At 36.1% G+C, this 13251-nt stretch overlaps 1 protein-coding gene across 1 annotated transcript; it reads left to right on the forward strand.

Annotated features, from left to right (window-relative positions):
- The first annotated feature begins 7179 nt into the window (after positions 1 to 7179).
- On the forward strand, positions 7180 to 10019 carry LOC135651338 (pentatricopeptide repeat-containing protein At4g33170-like). Its single transcript, XM_065171368.1, has one exon. It carries the CDS (start codon positions 7373 to 7375, stop codon positions 9098 to 9100), a length of 1728 nt encoding a protein of 575 aa, XP_065027440.1. The 5' UTR covers positions 7180 to 7372; the 3' UTR covers positions 9101 to 10019.
- Positions 10020 to 13251: the final 3232 nt, after the last annotated feature.

Below are 13251 nucleotides of genomic sequence, written 5' to 3' on the forward strand. Positions count from 1 at the left end.
GTCGATGAAAGCAGATGTTTTAGTTAGCAATTGTACTCCAAAAATTTCAAACCAGGTATATTCAGAAAGAATTTTGAGTCTAGCTTCGAATAAATCATACCTTGTATGAATCTGATTTCACAGCAGAATGTTATAATTAGTTAAGCAACAAGAGGTCAAAAATTTCAGTCCCTATTTTGCAGAATCTATAGGGTTAATTTGAATAGAAGTCTTAGTAGGCATTTAAACTCTAAATCATTCAATCTTAGTATCAAAATAAAGATTTTTTTGTCTACTTTCAAATGGAATAGGTTTTGTCTAAATCAGTGTTTATTACAAAATGTTATGACCGAAAAATTACATAGAGGTCAGATTACCGAAAAATTACATATTCATGGCTTTGTATCAAAACGAAAGAAGGTCTAGTTCTTAGTTGAAATCTTTCAAATTAGAATAAAAATGGAAACAAAGATTAAGGTTACTGTGGGATGGGGTTAGAACACTTGCCTTAAAATTATTTGAATCCCAAATGTGAGAAAATTGATGAAAAACCTCAAGCTCTTCTTCTTCTTCTTCTTCTTCTTCTTCTTCTTCTTCTTCCCTTCTCTTCTCAAACTCACATTGGCTATAACTCTTCAGGTTTATTTTCTTTAACCTTTCATCTAATTATTTGGGTTTTGACTAATGCAAAAATTGTAAGGTATCATGCATGCATGAAAGGGGCTAGGTGTCATCTTTAGAGCAAAGATAAGTGGCACCAAACTTAGGTTAGCTAGTGACACATACCCATTATTATTATTATTATTATTATTATTATTTACTTAAATCTGAATCTTTCATAAATTATATCAAACTTCTAATATTTACTCTTAGGTCCCTAGCCATAAACTTTTAATATAATACCATTTAATATAAAATAATTATTAAATAATCCTTATTTTTACAAACAAACCTTTTACTAAATTTTTTTTAAAAATAGGGGATGTTACACTCTCCCCTCCTTAAAGAAAAATTTAGTCCTCTAAATTTATCATACCTCATTCGACGAAAAGATGAGGATAAGCTTTCATCATTTCTTCCTCAAGCTCCAAAGTTATTTTCTCTCCAGAATGATATCTCCAGATCATTTTAACTAGAAGGATAACCCGATTCCTCAAGATCTTTTCTTTTTTTTATCAACAATCTGAGTAGGCTCTTCCACATAAGACAAGTCTTTATCAATCACCATCGGCTCATACTTAATGATATGAGAGGGATCAGGTATATACTTTCTGATCATTGGAACATGAAATATATCATGGATATGGCACAATGATGGTTGGAAGGCAATCCTGTAAGCGACAGAACCAACCCTCTCAAGAATCTCAAAATGTCCAATAAATCTTGGGCTTAACTTTCCTTTCTTCCCAAATCTTACAATGCCTTTAGAAGGGGAGACCTTCAGGAATACAAAATCCCCGATTTGAAACTCAATATTTCGTCTTCTATTATCAGCATAACTCTTTTGACAACTTTGAGCAATCTTTAACCTTTTTCTTATAAGTTGAATTTTCTCAGTAGTCTCCTGTACTTTTTCTAGTGCTAATAACTTTCTGTCGCCAATTTCTTCCCAACATATAGGCGTCCTGCACTTTTGCCCATATAAAGCTTCATAAGGAGTCATCTGAATACTTGAATGATAACTATTATTGTAAGTGAACTCAATAAGAGAGATATCTTTATCCCATTTACCTTTCCAATCCATAACATAGGCTCGAAGCAAATCCGCAAGTGTTTGAATGGTTCTTTCTGATTGACCATCAGTTTGAGAGTGATAAGCAGTGGTAAACTTAACTTTAGTGCCAATAGATTCCCATAACCTTCTCCAAAATCTAGATAGAAATCTGGAGTCTCTATCAGAGATTATCTCTTTTGGAACACCATGAAGTCTTACTATTTCATTTATATATAAATCTGCAAGCCTATCAAGAGAATAAGTCATATTGATCGGTAGGAAATGTGTAGATTTCGTTAACCTATCAATGATAACCCAAATAACATCATGCTTTCTAGAAGTTCAGGGTAGTCCTAAAATAAAGTCCATGGTAATACATTCCCACTTTGTCACGCTTCCTCGAATTTAATTTTCATTCAGGAATATCTAAAGGTTGCAACAAACCTCCAGGTCTTTGGTTTTCTGCTTTGATTTGTTGACAAGTCAAACACTTTGAAACATATATTGCAATCTCCTTCTTCATACCTTCCCACCAATAATGACTTTGGAGATCTCTATACATCTTAGTGCTACCAGGTTGCATGGTGTACTTTGAATTATGACCTTCCCTTAAGATTTGATTTTTTGATATCTGAGTCATTTGGAACACATATTCTATCCCCAAATCTCAATAGGCCATCCTTTGAAACTCGAAAATTCAGTTTCAATCCCTTTTCTACTTCATTCCTTAAGCAGATCAAGCGTCGATCTCGTAGTTGTCCTTCTTTAATTTGTTGAATGAGATCATATTGCACTTGGATGGAGGCTATTAATATCATTGAGTCTTGCCCTTCTCTCATAACATTCAAATCATAATTCTCTTCTAATAACTTCCATTACTTCACAGCCAAAGTCACCATAAAACTTATACATTTTCTACTAAGGGCATATGCTACAACATTAGTTTTACCCGGGTGATAACGAATGGTACAATTATAATCCTTTCGAAGTTCTATCCATCTCCGCTACCTCATGTTTAACTCTTTTTTGAGTAAAAATATACTTTAAACTCTTGTGATCAGTAAAGATTTCAAATGTTCGCCTATACAAGTAATGCCTCCAAATCTTTAGAGAAAAAAATAATTGCTGCCAATTCTAAATCATGAGTTGGATAATTCAGTTCATAACTCTTTAGTTGTCTAGAAGCATAAGCAATCACTTTCCCTTCTTGCATCAAAACACATCCAAGGCCCTTTCTTGAAGTATCAGTGTAAACCATAAATCCCTTATCACCACTTGGAATAGTGAGAATAGGAGCACTAGTCAATCTCCTTTTTAACTCTTGAAAACTTTGCTCACAATCATCACCCCATGGTGAAATACTGGGTCGAATGAAACCCTTATCTAATAGTTTTTGTAGTTGCTTTTTCAATTCCTCTAGCTCAAGTGGTGTCATTCTATAAGGAGGCTTAGATATTGGGGTTGTCCCGGGGACCAAATCAATAGTAAATTCACCCTCTCTATCTGGAAGTAAATCAGACAAGTCATCTGGAAATACATCAGGCAAGGAGGTAAATCATGCCCAATACTCTCAAAATAAAAGATGGGATGATCTAGTATGCAAAAAGTGATCATTTTGTATATCTATACTGGTATGATTGGAAGATAGTCAATCCATACTTAATATAATATCAAAACTCTAAATATCTAGGAGAACCAAATCAGCAAGAAGTTTGTGTTCTCCAATAGAAATCAAACAAGATGACTAGATCGAGTTTGTTATCAAACAATCCCTAATAGCCATATTTACATATAGCATATAATCCAATGGTTTAGGTAGAATGCCCATGTGATAAGCAAAATATTACAAATTAAATCATAGATGAGATACACGGTCAAACAAATATTTGCATTCTTTCATAAACATGAATAATACCTTCGACCACTAATTCAGAAGCTTTAGAATCATATTCCGTGATAACATACACTCTGACATGGGTTGATGATTTATGAGGCAATGATTCTTTCTTCTTGTTCAAATGGCAGTTTTTTATTTTATGATCTAAATTTCCACAAGAAAAAATAGGCTCCAGTCACCTACAAATACAAACTTATTTCATAATTTAACTCGCATCATACACAGGATTGAATCTTTTGTGGTGACTTCCTTTTTCAAATCGATGATGTCTTGACCCTCTTATTGTCACATTCTGATTCATTTCTAATCTTTTTTTTTTTGTAAACTTGTCCTTGCTATTTCTGTCCTTGATCTCCAGAAATTCTTTTGATCATCAGAACAATTTCGTACATCAAATATCTTCTCCAATCGCATCATCCAATTTTTTGCTACTAATGTATTAGGTTCACCACGCTTCTACTGCGCCACTCTGATTTAATATCCTCGATCAACCCTTTTATCACACTTAATTAATCAAAAGCAGATGAAGTAAGAGGACTAAATGTCCTCGTCATCCTAGATTCCTCAAATGCATCAAAGAAAATTTCCACCAATCACTATAGTTCACTAGACCTCAATATATTTTGCACGTCAAGATATCAAATATTTCAGTGATCCTTAAACCAGGCTCTGATACCACTCTGTCACGCCCCCCCGAATTTAATTCTCATTTAGGAGGTGTGAACCAAACTCAAGATTGATAATATTATAATTCAACAAATAATCCAGGATCGAATCACACATTTGAGGTCACTAAGAAAAACATTCAAGTCATTTACCTCTACAATCCACAATTCATAAAACCTGTGTAGTTTATAATCATACATCATGTCACTAGATGATTATTAAAATCCAAAAGCAACTTAACTAAACCATAACTATATTATAAATCCATAAGCGCGACAATTAATGCAATCACAAAACCAACATGTACTACATGTTTATAACAGTACACAGTTTAAACTTAACAGTTCCAAAATCCTGACGTAAGAGGTACTTTTCAAATATTTACAAGATACATCAATCTAGATTTGTCATTGATATTTCATTACACCCAAAAAAAACTTATACAACATCAACCTATCAAGTACAAAATATTTGCCCCAAAATCTTCTAGCCTTCCACTACCTCAACCCAATTTATATATTTTAGCGAGCGATAAGCTATCCTGAAAAATTTATATAGCAATGGGGTGAGCATATAAAGCTCAGCAAATGACTAACATATCCATAGCAAAGAGAACATGCTTTAAACAAATAAGGTATCAAAATACAAAGCAGAGATACAAGATGAAACAGTAGCATGTTTTGTTTGAATGCAGAATTACAATGTCGTATCGTTTGAAGCACGTTTTGTTCATACAATCGAGAAAAGGTAATTGGAGCATATCATTGGCATAAGGAGCATATCGATGACATATGGTAATTTCAAGGCATAACAAAGATGTAAGGAGCATTTTGGATATCAATGGCATATGAAGCAGTTCGGAACATATCAATGGTGAATGAAATGCTTCAGAACGTATCAATGGCATATGGAAATATTTCGGAAGCATAAGAAGCATTTCAAAACATATCAAAGAACAAATACGAAATAGAAGCTCAAATGTCATACTCTAGCATAGTGCATGTGAGGTTTAACTTAGTGGTGGCTCCACGCCGTGATGAGTTCTCGACTCCATCCACGGGTAGCCCTTTCCTACTCGAGCCCTCTCACCCTGCCCAAGTGCTAGGTCGGCTCTGAATTTCATATCAAACAGATAGAAGGTGAAGTGGGATCATAACATAATATGGTCCATCCATTTCTGAATGACCACCAAACATAAGTCTCCCACGTCTGAGTGAAGTCATAGGGGGTCGGCAGAGCATCGCGGGCTCTAAGCATAACTCCCTTTACCATTTCTAGCAAAGGTTCATATTTATCCCACAAACACCAGAGTACAAAGGGGCAATATGAATAATGGAATTAGCATATATTGGAAGCACATGCGGAACAACGAAATGTACATATGCCTTTCGAGTCAATACGATACAAACATAATCTTTCATAAATGTATTCAGATTTGAAAGGAAACAAAAGCAAGAGCATACAAGGATTTTAAGAAATCACATATAGCTCAATTGAAATAAGAAAGTTAGATGAATTCAATATCCAAAGAAATGAAACTGGAAGAGGAACATATCGAAAGCAAATGCGGAACAATGGGATGCATGTGCCGAATCATTACGATGCAAACATGAACTTTAGATGATAGCTATAGATGTACAAATAAATAAAGGATAAAAGTATACAGGAAATTAAGGTAATAATGTAAAGCTTAATTGAAGTAAGAGTTTTTGCCGAAATCGATTTCCAAAGAGAAGAAACAAGGAAAGTCGAAATCGACCAAAGCTTGATTCTGGTAGAATTTGATAGGAACATTGTATGAACTATTTGGATAATCAATTATGCTCCAATTTATACAAAACAGGTGTCATTAGAAAGCTTTGTCAATCTAGTTTTAGGCAAATTAAGTTTTACAAGAATTAGAATTTACAACAAGGAGTTATAGATAATTTCATAGCGGAAGGTCTGAAAATATTAGCTCTGTTTTACTGAATCCATAGGGTTGATGAAAGCAGATGTTTCAGTTAGCAATTGTACTCCAAAAATTTTAAATCAGGTATATACTTCTTTGAGTCTAGTTTGGAATAAATCATACTTTGTATGAATCTGAGTTTACAGCAGAAAGTTATAAGTAGTTAAACAACAAGAGGTCAAAAATTTCAGTCCCTATTTTGCAGAATCTATAGGGTTAATTTAAACAGAAGTCTTAGTAGGCATTTAAACTCTAAATCATTCGATCTTAGTATCAAAATAAAGATTTTTTTGTCTACTTTCAAATGGAATAGGTTTTGTCTAAATCAGAGTTTATTACAAAATGTTATGGCCAAAACATTGTATAGAGGTCAGATTACCGAAAAATTACAGATTCATGGCTTTGTATCAAAACGAAAGAAGGTATGGTTCTCAATTGAAATCTTTCAAATTTTGTAGATTAAAAATGGAAACAAAGATTAAGGTTACTGTAGGATGAGGTTAGAACACTTACCTTAAAATTATTTGAATCCCAAATGTGAGAAAATTGATGAAAAACCTCAAGCTCTTCTTCTTCTTCTTCTTCTTCTTCTTCTTCTTCTTCTTCTTCTTCACATTGGCTGCAACTCTTCAGGTTTGTTTTCTTTAACCTTTCATCTAATTATTTGGGTTTTGGCTAATGCAAAAATTACAAGGGGCTAGGTGTCATCTTTAGAACAAAGATAAGTGGCACCAAACTTAGGTTAGCTAGTGACACATGTCCACTATTTTTTTTTTTTTTACTTAAATCTGAATCTTTCATAAATTATATCAAACTTCTAATATTTACTCTTAGGTCTCTATCCATAAACTTTTAATATAATATCATTTAATATAAAATAATTATTAAATAATCTTTATTTTTATAAACAAACCTTTTACTAAATTTTTTTAAAAAATGGGGGATATTACATTTCAATCCCATTAGACTTATGTTCCTTCTTTTAATAATATTTTTTTAGTGTTGCATCTCAACCAAAATAACGTAGAGATACTTTGGAGGTCATTTAAAGTTTTCTTTCTTTTTACAAATATAATTCGATGGTAGCTTGTTGCGTTATGCTAAACATAAAATCAATATATATAGCCGGCGAGATCAGCGTGTTTGATATTTACTCCCCAACAAAATGATGTTCCTCAAGCTTAAGTGCGCGAAACCCCGCCACCTCTGCGAGCTTCTTAAACGATTCTCCTTCGGCGCCGTTTCCTTTGACGTGCACAGCTTAGCCCACTTCCTCGACGCTTGCATGTACGACGTGGCGGCCGCCCATGCCTGCCTTCTGAAGTCCCATGGCTTGGCCAGTTGTTCCGCACCGTGGAACAAAATCCTCGATCTTTACGGCAGAAGCGGCCTATTTCGACGAGCTCAGCAGCTGTTCGACGTAATTCCCAGCAGAGACGTTGTCTCTTATAACACGCTGATCTCTGCTCACGTTCGCCAGGGTCATGCTACCTTTGAGTCTCTGCGACTCTATACTCGGATGCTGTGCGAGAACATCAAGCCCGACAACGTCACCCTATCGATGTTGCTCGCCACTTCGAGTATGTTGGTGGAGCAAATCCACTCCCATTCGACCAAGATGGGTCTCAACTCGAATGCTTTCGTTGGGGGAGCCTTGGTCAGCGGCTACGAGAGATGTCGAGGGCTGGAGGAAGCAATCCGCACATTTGAGGAGATCGAGGAGATGGATGTGGTCGCCTGGAACATACTGATTGATGTGTGCGCTCGGAGAGGGAGCAAGCGGCATGCCGTGGACATGTTCTGCCGGATGCGCAAGGAGGGTGGTGGTGCCCTTGATTGCTTCACCTTGACGAGCGTCTTGAAGACATGCTCGGAGAGAGGGGATCTGAGCCTTGGTATGCAGCTCCATGGGTGTTCCTGGAAGGCTGGCTTGGTGCGTGATACCCCGATTGGGAATGCTCTTATTACTATGTATATGAAATGTGGAGGAGGATTGGATTCTGCAGTTGAAGTCTTCCAGACAATTTTGGACCCGAATATTATTTCGTGGACTGCGATAATTTCTGGATTAGTGCAGAATGGGCTGGCCAAAGAAGCAGCGGGCTTTTACTGTGAAATGGTGTATGTAGGCATGATGGAGAATGAATTTTGCTTTACTAGTGTATTACCTGCTTTCAGTATGTTGGTGAGCCTTGATAATGGGAGAATGATCCACTCAAGAATCATTAAGTCGGGGTTCTGTTGCGATGTAATGGTGGGAAATGCACTGATCGATATGTACTTCAAGTGTGGTAGTGCAGAAGATGCTCAAATGGCTTTTGAGACCATGAGAAACCATGACACAGTGTCATGGACCATTACGATTCTGGGATTTGGTCAGCATGGAAAAGGAGAGGAAGCTCTTCAAATCTTCAGAGCACTTGAAAGAAGTGGCACCAGCCCTGATTCGGTTACTTTTCTTGCACTTTTATCCACATGCAGTCATGGAGGTCTTGTGGAGGAGGGGATTACGATCTTTCACTCTATGGTTAATGATTACAACATCAAGCCAAAGAGGGAGCATTGTGCTTGTGTAATTGATATGCTGGGTCGTGCTGGTAAATTGAGTGAAGCTGAGAAGTTCATCCAGGAGATGGGTATAGAAAGGGATCCATTGGCATGGGAATCTCTTCTTGGAACTTGTGCGATACATGGAGCAACTGAACTGGGAGAGAGATCAGCTGAGAAGGTTATGGAATTGGAACCACATAAAGATGGTCCGTATGTCTTGCTATCAAATATCTATGCTGAACAAAAAATGTGGGAGGAAAAGGTGAAATTGAGAGGAAGATTGGATGCTAGTATGTTGGCAAAAGATGTAGGATACAGCTGGTCTTCAGGTTTTAAAGTATGAAAATTCTAAGTTGATATTCATCAATGGCAACACTTCAACTAATTCAGGATAGTGTTTCTATAAAGGCTTCATTGATCATGCAAATGATCCCTTCATGTGATGTGCAACATATCCTGCTGTCCTTTCTGGAATCAACTGGTGCTTAAACATAAACTTAGTTATCAGCATGTGAACCTGATTTCAGATGCAGCAGGATGACAGCTCTTTATCTTCCAAATCAGGGGAGATTTTTTTGCTTAGTGCATATCCAATATCTGACTATATTACTCATGACCGCAGATGGTATCAGTCACATCAAAGGTACAGACACTTACCTTGGAGTTCAATTTAGTGTTTTCTTCATCCTGGTGCTAATGGGAGACAATTTCTAAGAGAGATCCTGTTACTTGAGTTATCATTGGACCATTTTATTGGGCACACCTGAAACCAAATAATATTTTTTGGCCTTTTTTCAGCTAATTAATCTAGGCTCCTGAAGTTCTCACATGAGACCTTGGACATAAAGAACCAAACCACAAGAATTCATCTATCTGTCAACCTCGAAATATCATCTTTCTAAAATATTGCTAAAGTCAGTAGCCTATCTTTTCAGGACATCGAATATTAGGAAAATTACACTTGTATCTTGTTTATTTGGCTTCATGAACTCTTGAAAGCAATCTGAATACAGTAGAGGTTCTGGCATATAAAAATTTTGGAACCTCCAGTAAACTAGGTAAATTTTGTTGTATTCTTTAAGCAAGAAATGGTTATCACTGTCTGAAGGCTGAAATATGGAAAAGATACTTTTCCACAATCAGTGGAGTAGATTGTGGAATTGGATGCTGCATGAAGAATGTGGGAAACAAAAGAGGAAGTCAGGGTATGTCAAGACACACTCATATACTAGAGAGGGGATTGGATTCAGCTGGTTGTGCAGGTATTATTGTTTGGAAGTTCAGGTGATATTTGTCAACGATATTTTTTCAAATGAGTTTAAGGAGCATTCTTATATGGCCTTCTCTTCCCATTGACCAGAAATGACCCCACAAATGAGAAGGAAGCTTTCTACTGGCCTTCACAGACTGGGCCCATATTTATGGATGCTCATTAACCAGCTTATGAAGCCTACTATAAGAAGCATATGCTAAAAGGTATGAGCAAAATAGCTATAAATGCAAATAGTCATTTGACCATGAGCTTTAATGCTAGAAAAGGCATACTGTTTGGAGAGAAGACCTTAAATACAACAGTAGATGGCATGAAAATCTAAGACTTGAGTACAATTTGGAAAATAAGTGAGCTTTCTTTCTGCATAACATGAATGGAAGCAATCTGAAATATAGTGGCTGTGGTATTATGTTTTCTATAAGATATATGGTATCTTTATTGGTAATGTAGTCATGATTCATATGCTGGGAACAATAGTCTTTCCTGCTTAGTTTTGATAACTCTTCCAGGTTATGGAGTTTGCTCCATAGAGAAGCATGATGTTGTTTGCTTTCCACAAACTATCAAAGCAGCTCACATGTTGGATCTATAATCTTTATGAACTTTAATTTTGTAAAACTTTACATATTATTGCCAATGATGACAACACGCATACTGTGTTTAGCCCTCTCTAAACATCAGATAAAAATAACTTATCTATAAGATTATAAATAGGTATCAGATCAAAACAGCATCCTTGGTTGTGTTTATAAGATTTAACTCTGAACAAAAGAAACATTAGTCTCCAGTTAGTCCTGATATCATAAGTTTTCCTGCATTGGATAAAAACATTGACTACCTGATTTCAGATTCTATCATGGTTTTTTTATTTTTCTGAATTTCTTTTCTTCCGTTCATACTAAAATACCACAAGTTCATTCACTTGTCCATGCTTTATTAGCTGCAGAGACCCTCCTCATGTTGCAGTCTACAATCTGATCTAATACTTGTCATTTTTCATTTGTGGCCAGTTATGTGACAATGAAAGTAAAGTTTACTGATGCAAATTCTTAGATGAATATTTCTTGTCCATGTTTACAGTTTACTTGAGCTTCAAATACTGAACAGAGATAGATAAGCAAAACTTAGTTTGTAAAATCCATGCCCTTTGGCCTTCCAGATATCATATCAATTATTTATTTCCTTTCATTGTCAGAGACATGCATTTAAACAACAATAAATCCAGGAAACTGGTTAAATCAACATGGCTTCATCATAGAAAAATAATGATTGTGTGCATCTAAAAGGTATAAAATTCAATTTTGTCCTGGATCAAGTTTTTACATGTATTAACTACTTATGATTGATTATGGAGATTTTTTTCTATAATTTAGAAGTTCTGACAGGTATGACTCACGGTCAGCTCAATATTGGGTCTAGAGGATCACACACATATGGTAAGCATTGCGACGAGTAGAGCTTCAAATATGAGATCTGTCGAAACCCTTGTCTTATTAAATATCCAATAAGCTCATGAATTATTGGATCATATGGATAAGATCCAATAAGAGCCAATGAGAGATTATTGGATAGAGATCCACTAATTTAAGAGGCTTGAGTAATTGGATGAAGATCCAATACCCAATAGGGCAAGATCAATCAGGGTTAAGTTAATAGGTGACCTATATAAATAGGAGAGAACCAAAGGCTCATAGGCTAAATGTTTTTGTTTGTCACCTCATATTCTCTTCTCCCTTTCTCCTTCTCAAATAGGAGGTATGAAGATTTGGACAACGATTGAAGGAGCGTCGTCACAGCTCTACTGTGTGGATCATTACTAGAGAGGAGAATACTTGACCTCCTTCATCCTCTCTTACAGATCTATAGGGATTTAGGGATATACGATCTCCTAAGGTAATTCAACTATCTCATACATGGTTTTCTATTTCGCGGGTTTTGCACACAAATCTTCGCACGACGATGAACACATTTTGAGAAATTTAAGATTTTTGTTTTATGTTCTTCTACTATGCATGTGATGTCACCCCTAGATTTCCCTATAATTGTACCCATTTGTTACAAGTGGATATTTAAGAAGAAGATCAGAGTAGATGGAAAGGTAGAGACATACAAAGCAAGACTAGTGACTAAGGGGTATCGTCAAAGGCAAGGTATTGACTATGACGAAACTTTCTCACCCGAACTCATGATTAAATTCATCCGAATTCTATTGGTTATTGTAGCATACTATGATTGTGAGATCTGATAGATGGATGTGAAAACCGTATTCCTCAACGATAATCTTGATGAGGAGGTGTATATGATACAACATGAGGGATTCATGTCAAAGGATAGTCTAGATAAGGTGTGTAAGTTGCTTACATCCATCTATAGACTGAAGCAAGCTTCCCGTAGTTGGAACATAAGATTTGATTATGCGATCAGATCTTATGACTTCGTTAAGAACGAAGATGAGCTTTGTGTGTACAAAAAGGTAAGTGAGAGTGCTATCATCTTCTTGGTGTTATATGTGGATGACATCATAATCATTGTGAATTATATATGAATGCTCTCCACAGTAAATGCTTGACTATCCAAACACTTCTCAATAAAAGACTTATGGGAAGCATCATATATATTGAGGATTTAGATCTATAAAGATAGATCTAAGAGAATGCTTAGCTTGTCCCAATCTAGGTACATAGATACCTTTGTCAAAAGGTTCGATATGAAAAATTTCAAGAGAGGTCTCGTACCGATGAGACATGGTATATACTTTTCTAGGAGTATGTCCTCAAAGACTTCTAAAGAAAGGGCAGACATGGATAAGATACCCTATGACTCAGCGATAAAGTCTATCAGGTATGTTATACTATGTACCAGGCCTAATCTAGCGCATGCTTTGAGTGTCATGAGCAGGTATCAGGCGGCTTTAGGCTTTGAGCATTGGAAAGTAGTAAAGTGTATCCTTAAGTACTCGAGAAGGACTAAGGATCTTTTACTAGTATATGAAGGAAGTAGCCTCAAGGTTGAGGGCTACATAGACTCGAGCATTCAATCTAATGTCGTTGATAACAAGTCTAATTCATAGTATGTGTTCACCTTGAATGAAGGAGCTGAGGAGCAGTATACTGGAAGAGTTCCAAGTAAGATACTACTACTGACTTGACCATAAAGGCATAGTACATTGCTGCAGTAGAGGCAACTAAGTAGGGAATCTGGATGAAGAAGTTCATCACAAA

Source organism: Musa acuminata, chromosome BXJ3-10, assembly GCF_036884655.1.
Source record: "Musa acuminata AAA Group cultivar baxijiao chromosome BXJ3-10, Cavendish_Baxijiao_AAA, whole genome shotgun sequence".
Classification (NCBI taxonomy): domain Eukaryota; kingdom Viridiplantae; phylum Streptophyta; class Magnoliopsida; order Zingiberales; family Musaceae; genus Musa; species Musa acuminata.

Excerpts from the sequence above, each read along its gene's own strand:
- LOC135651338 (XM_065171368.1), top strand. The coding sequence starts at position 7,373 with ATGATGTTCCTCAAGCTTAAGTGCGCGAAACCCCGCCACCTCTGCGAG.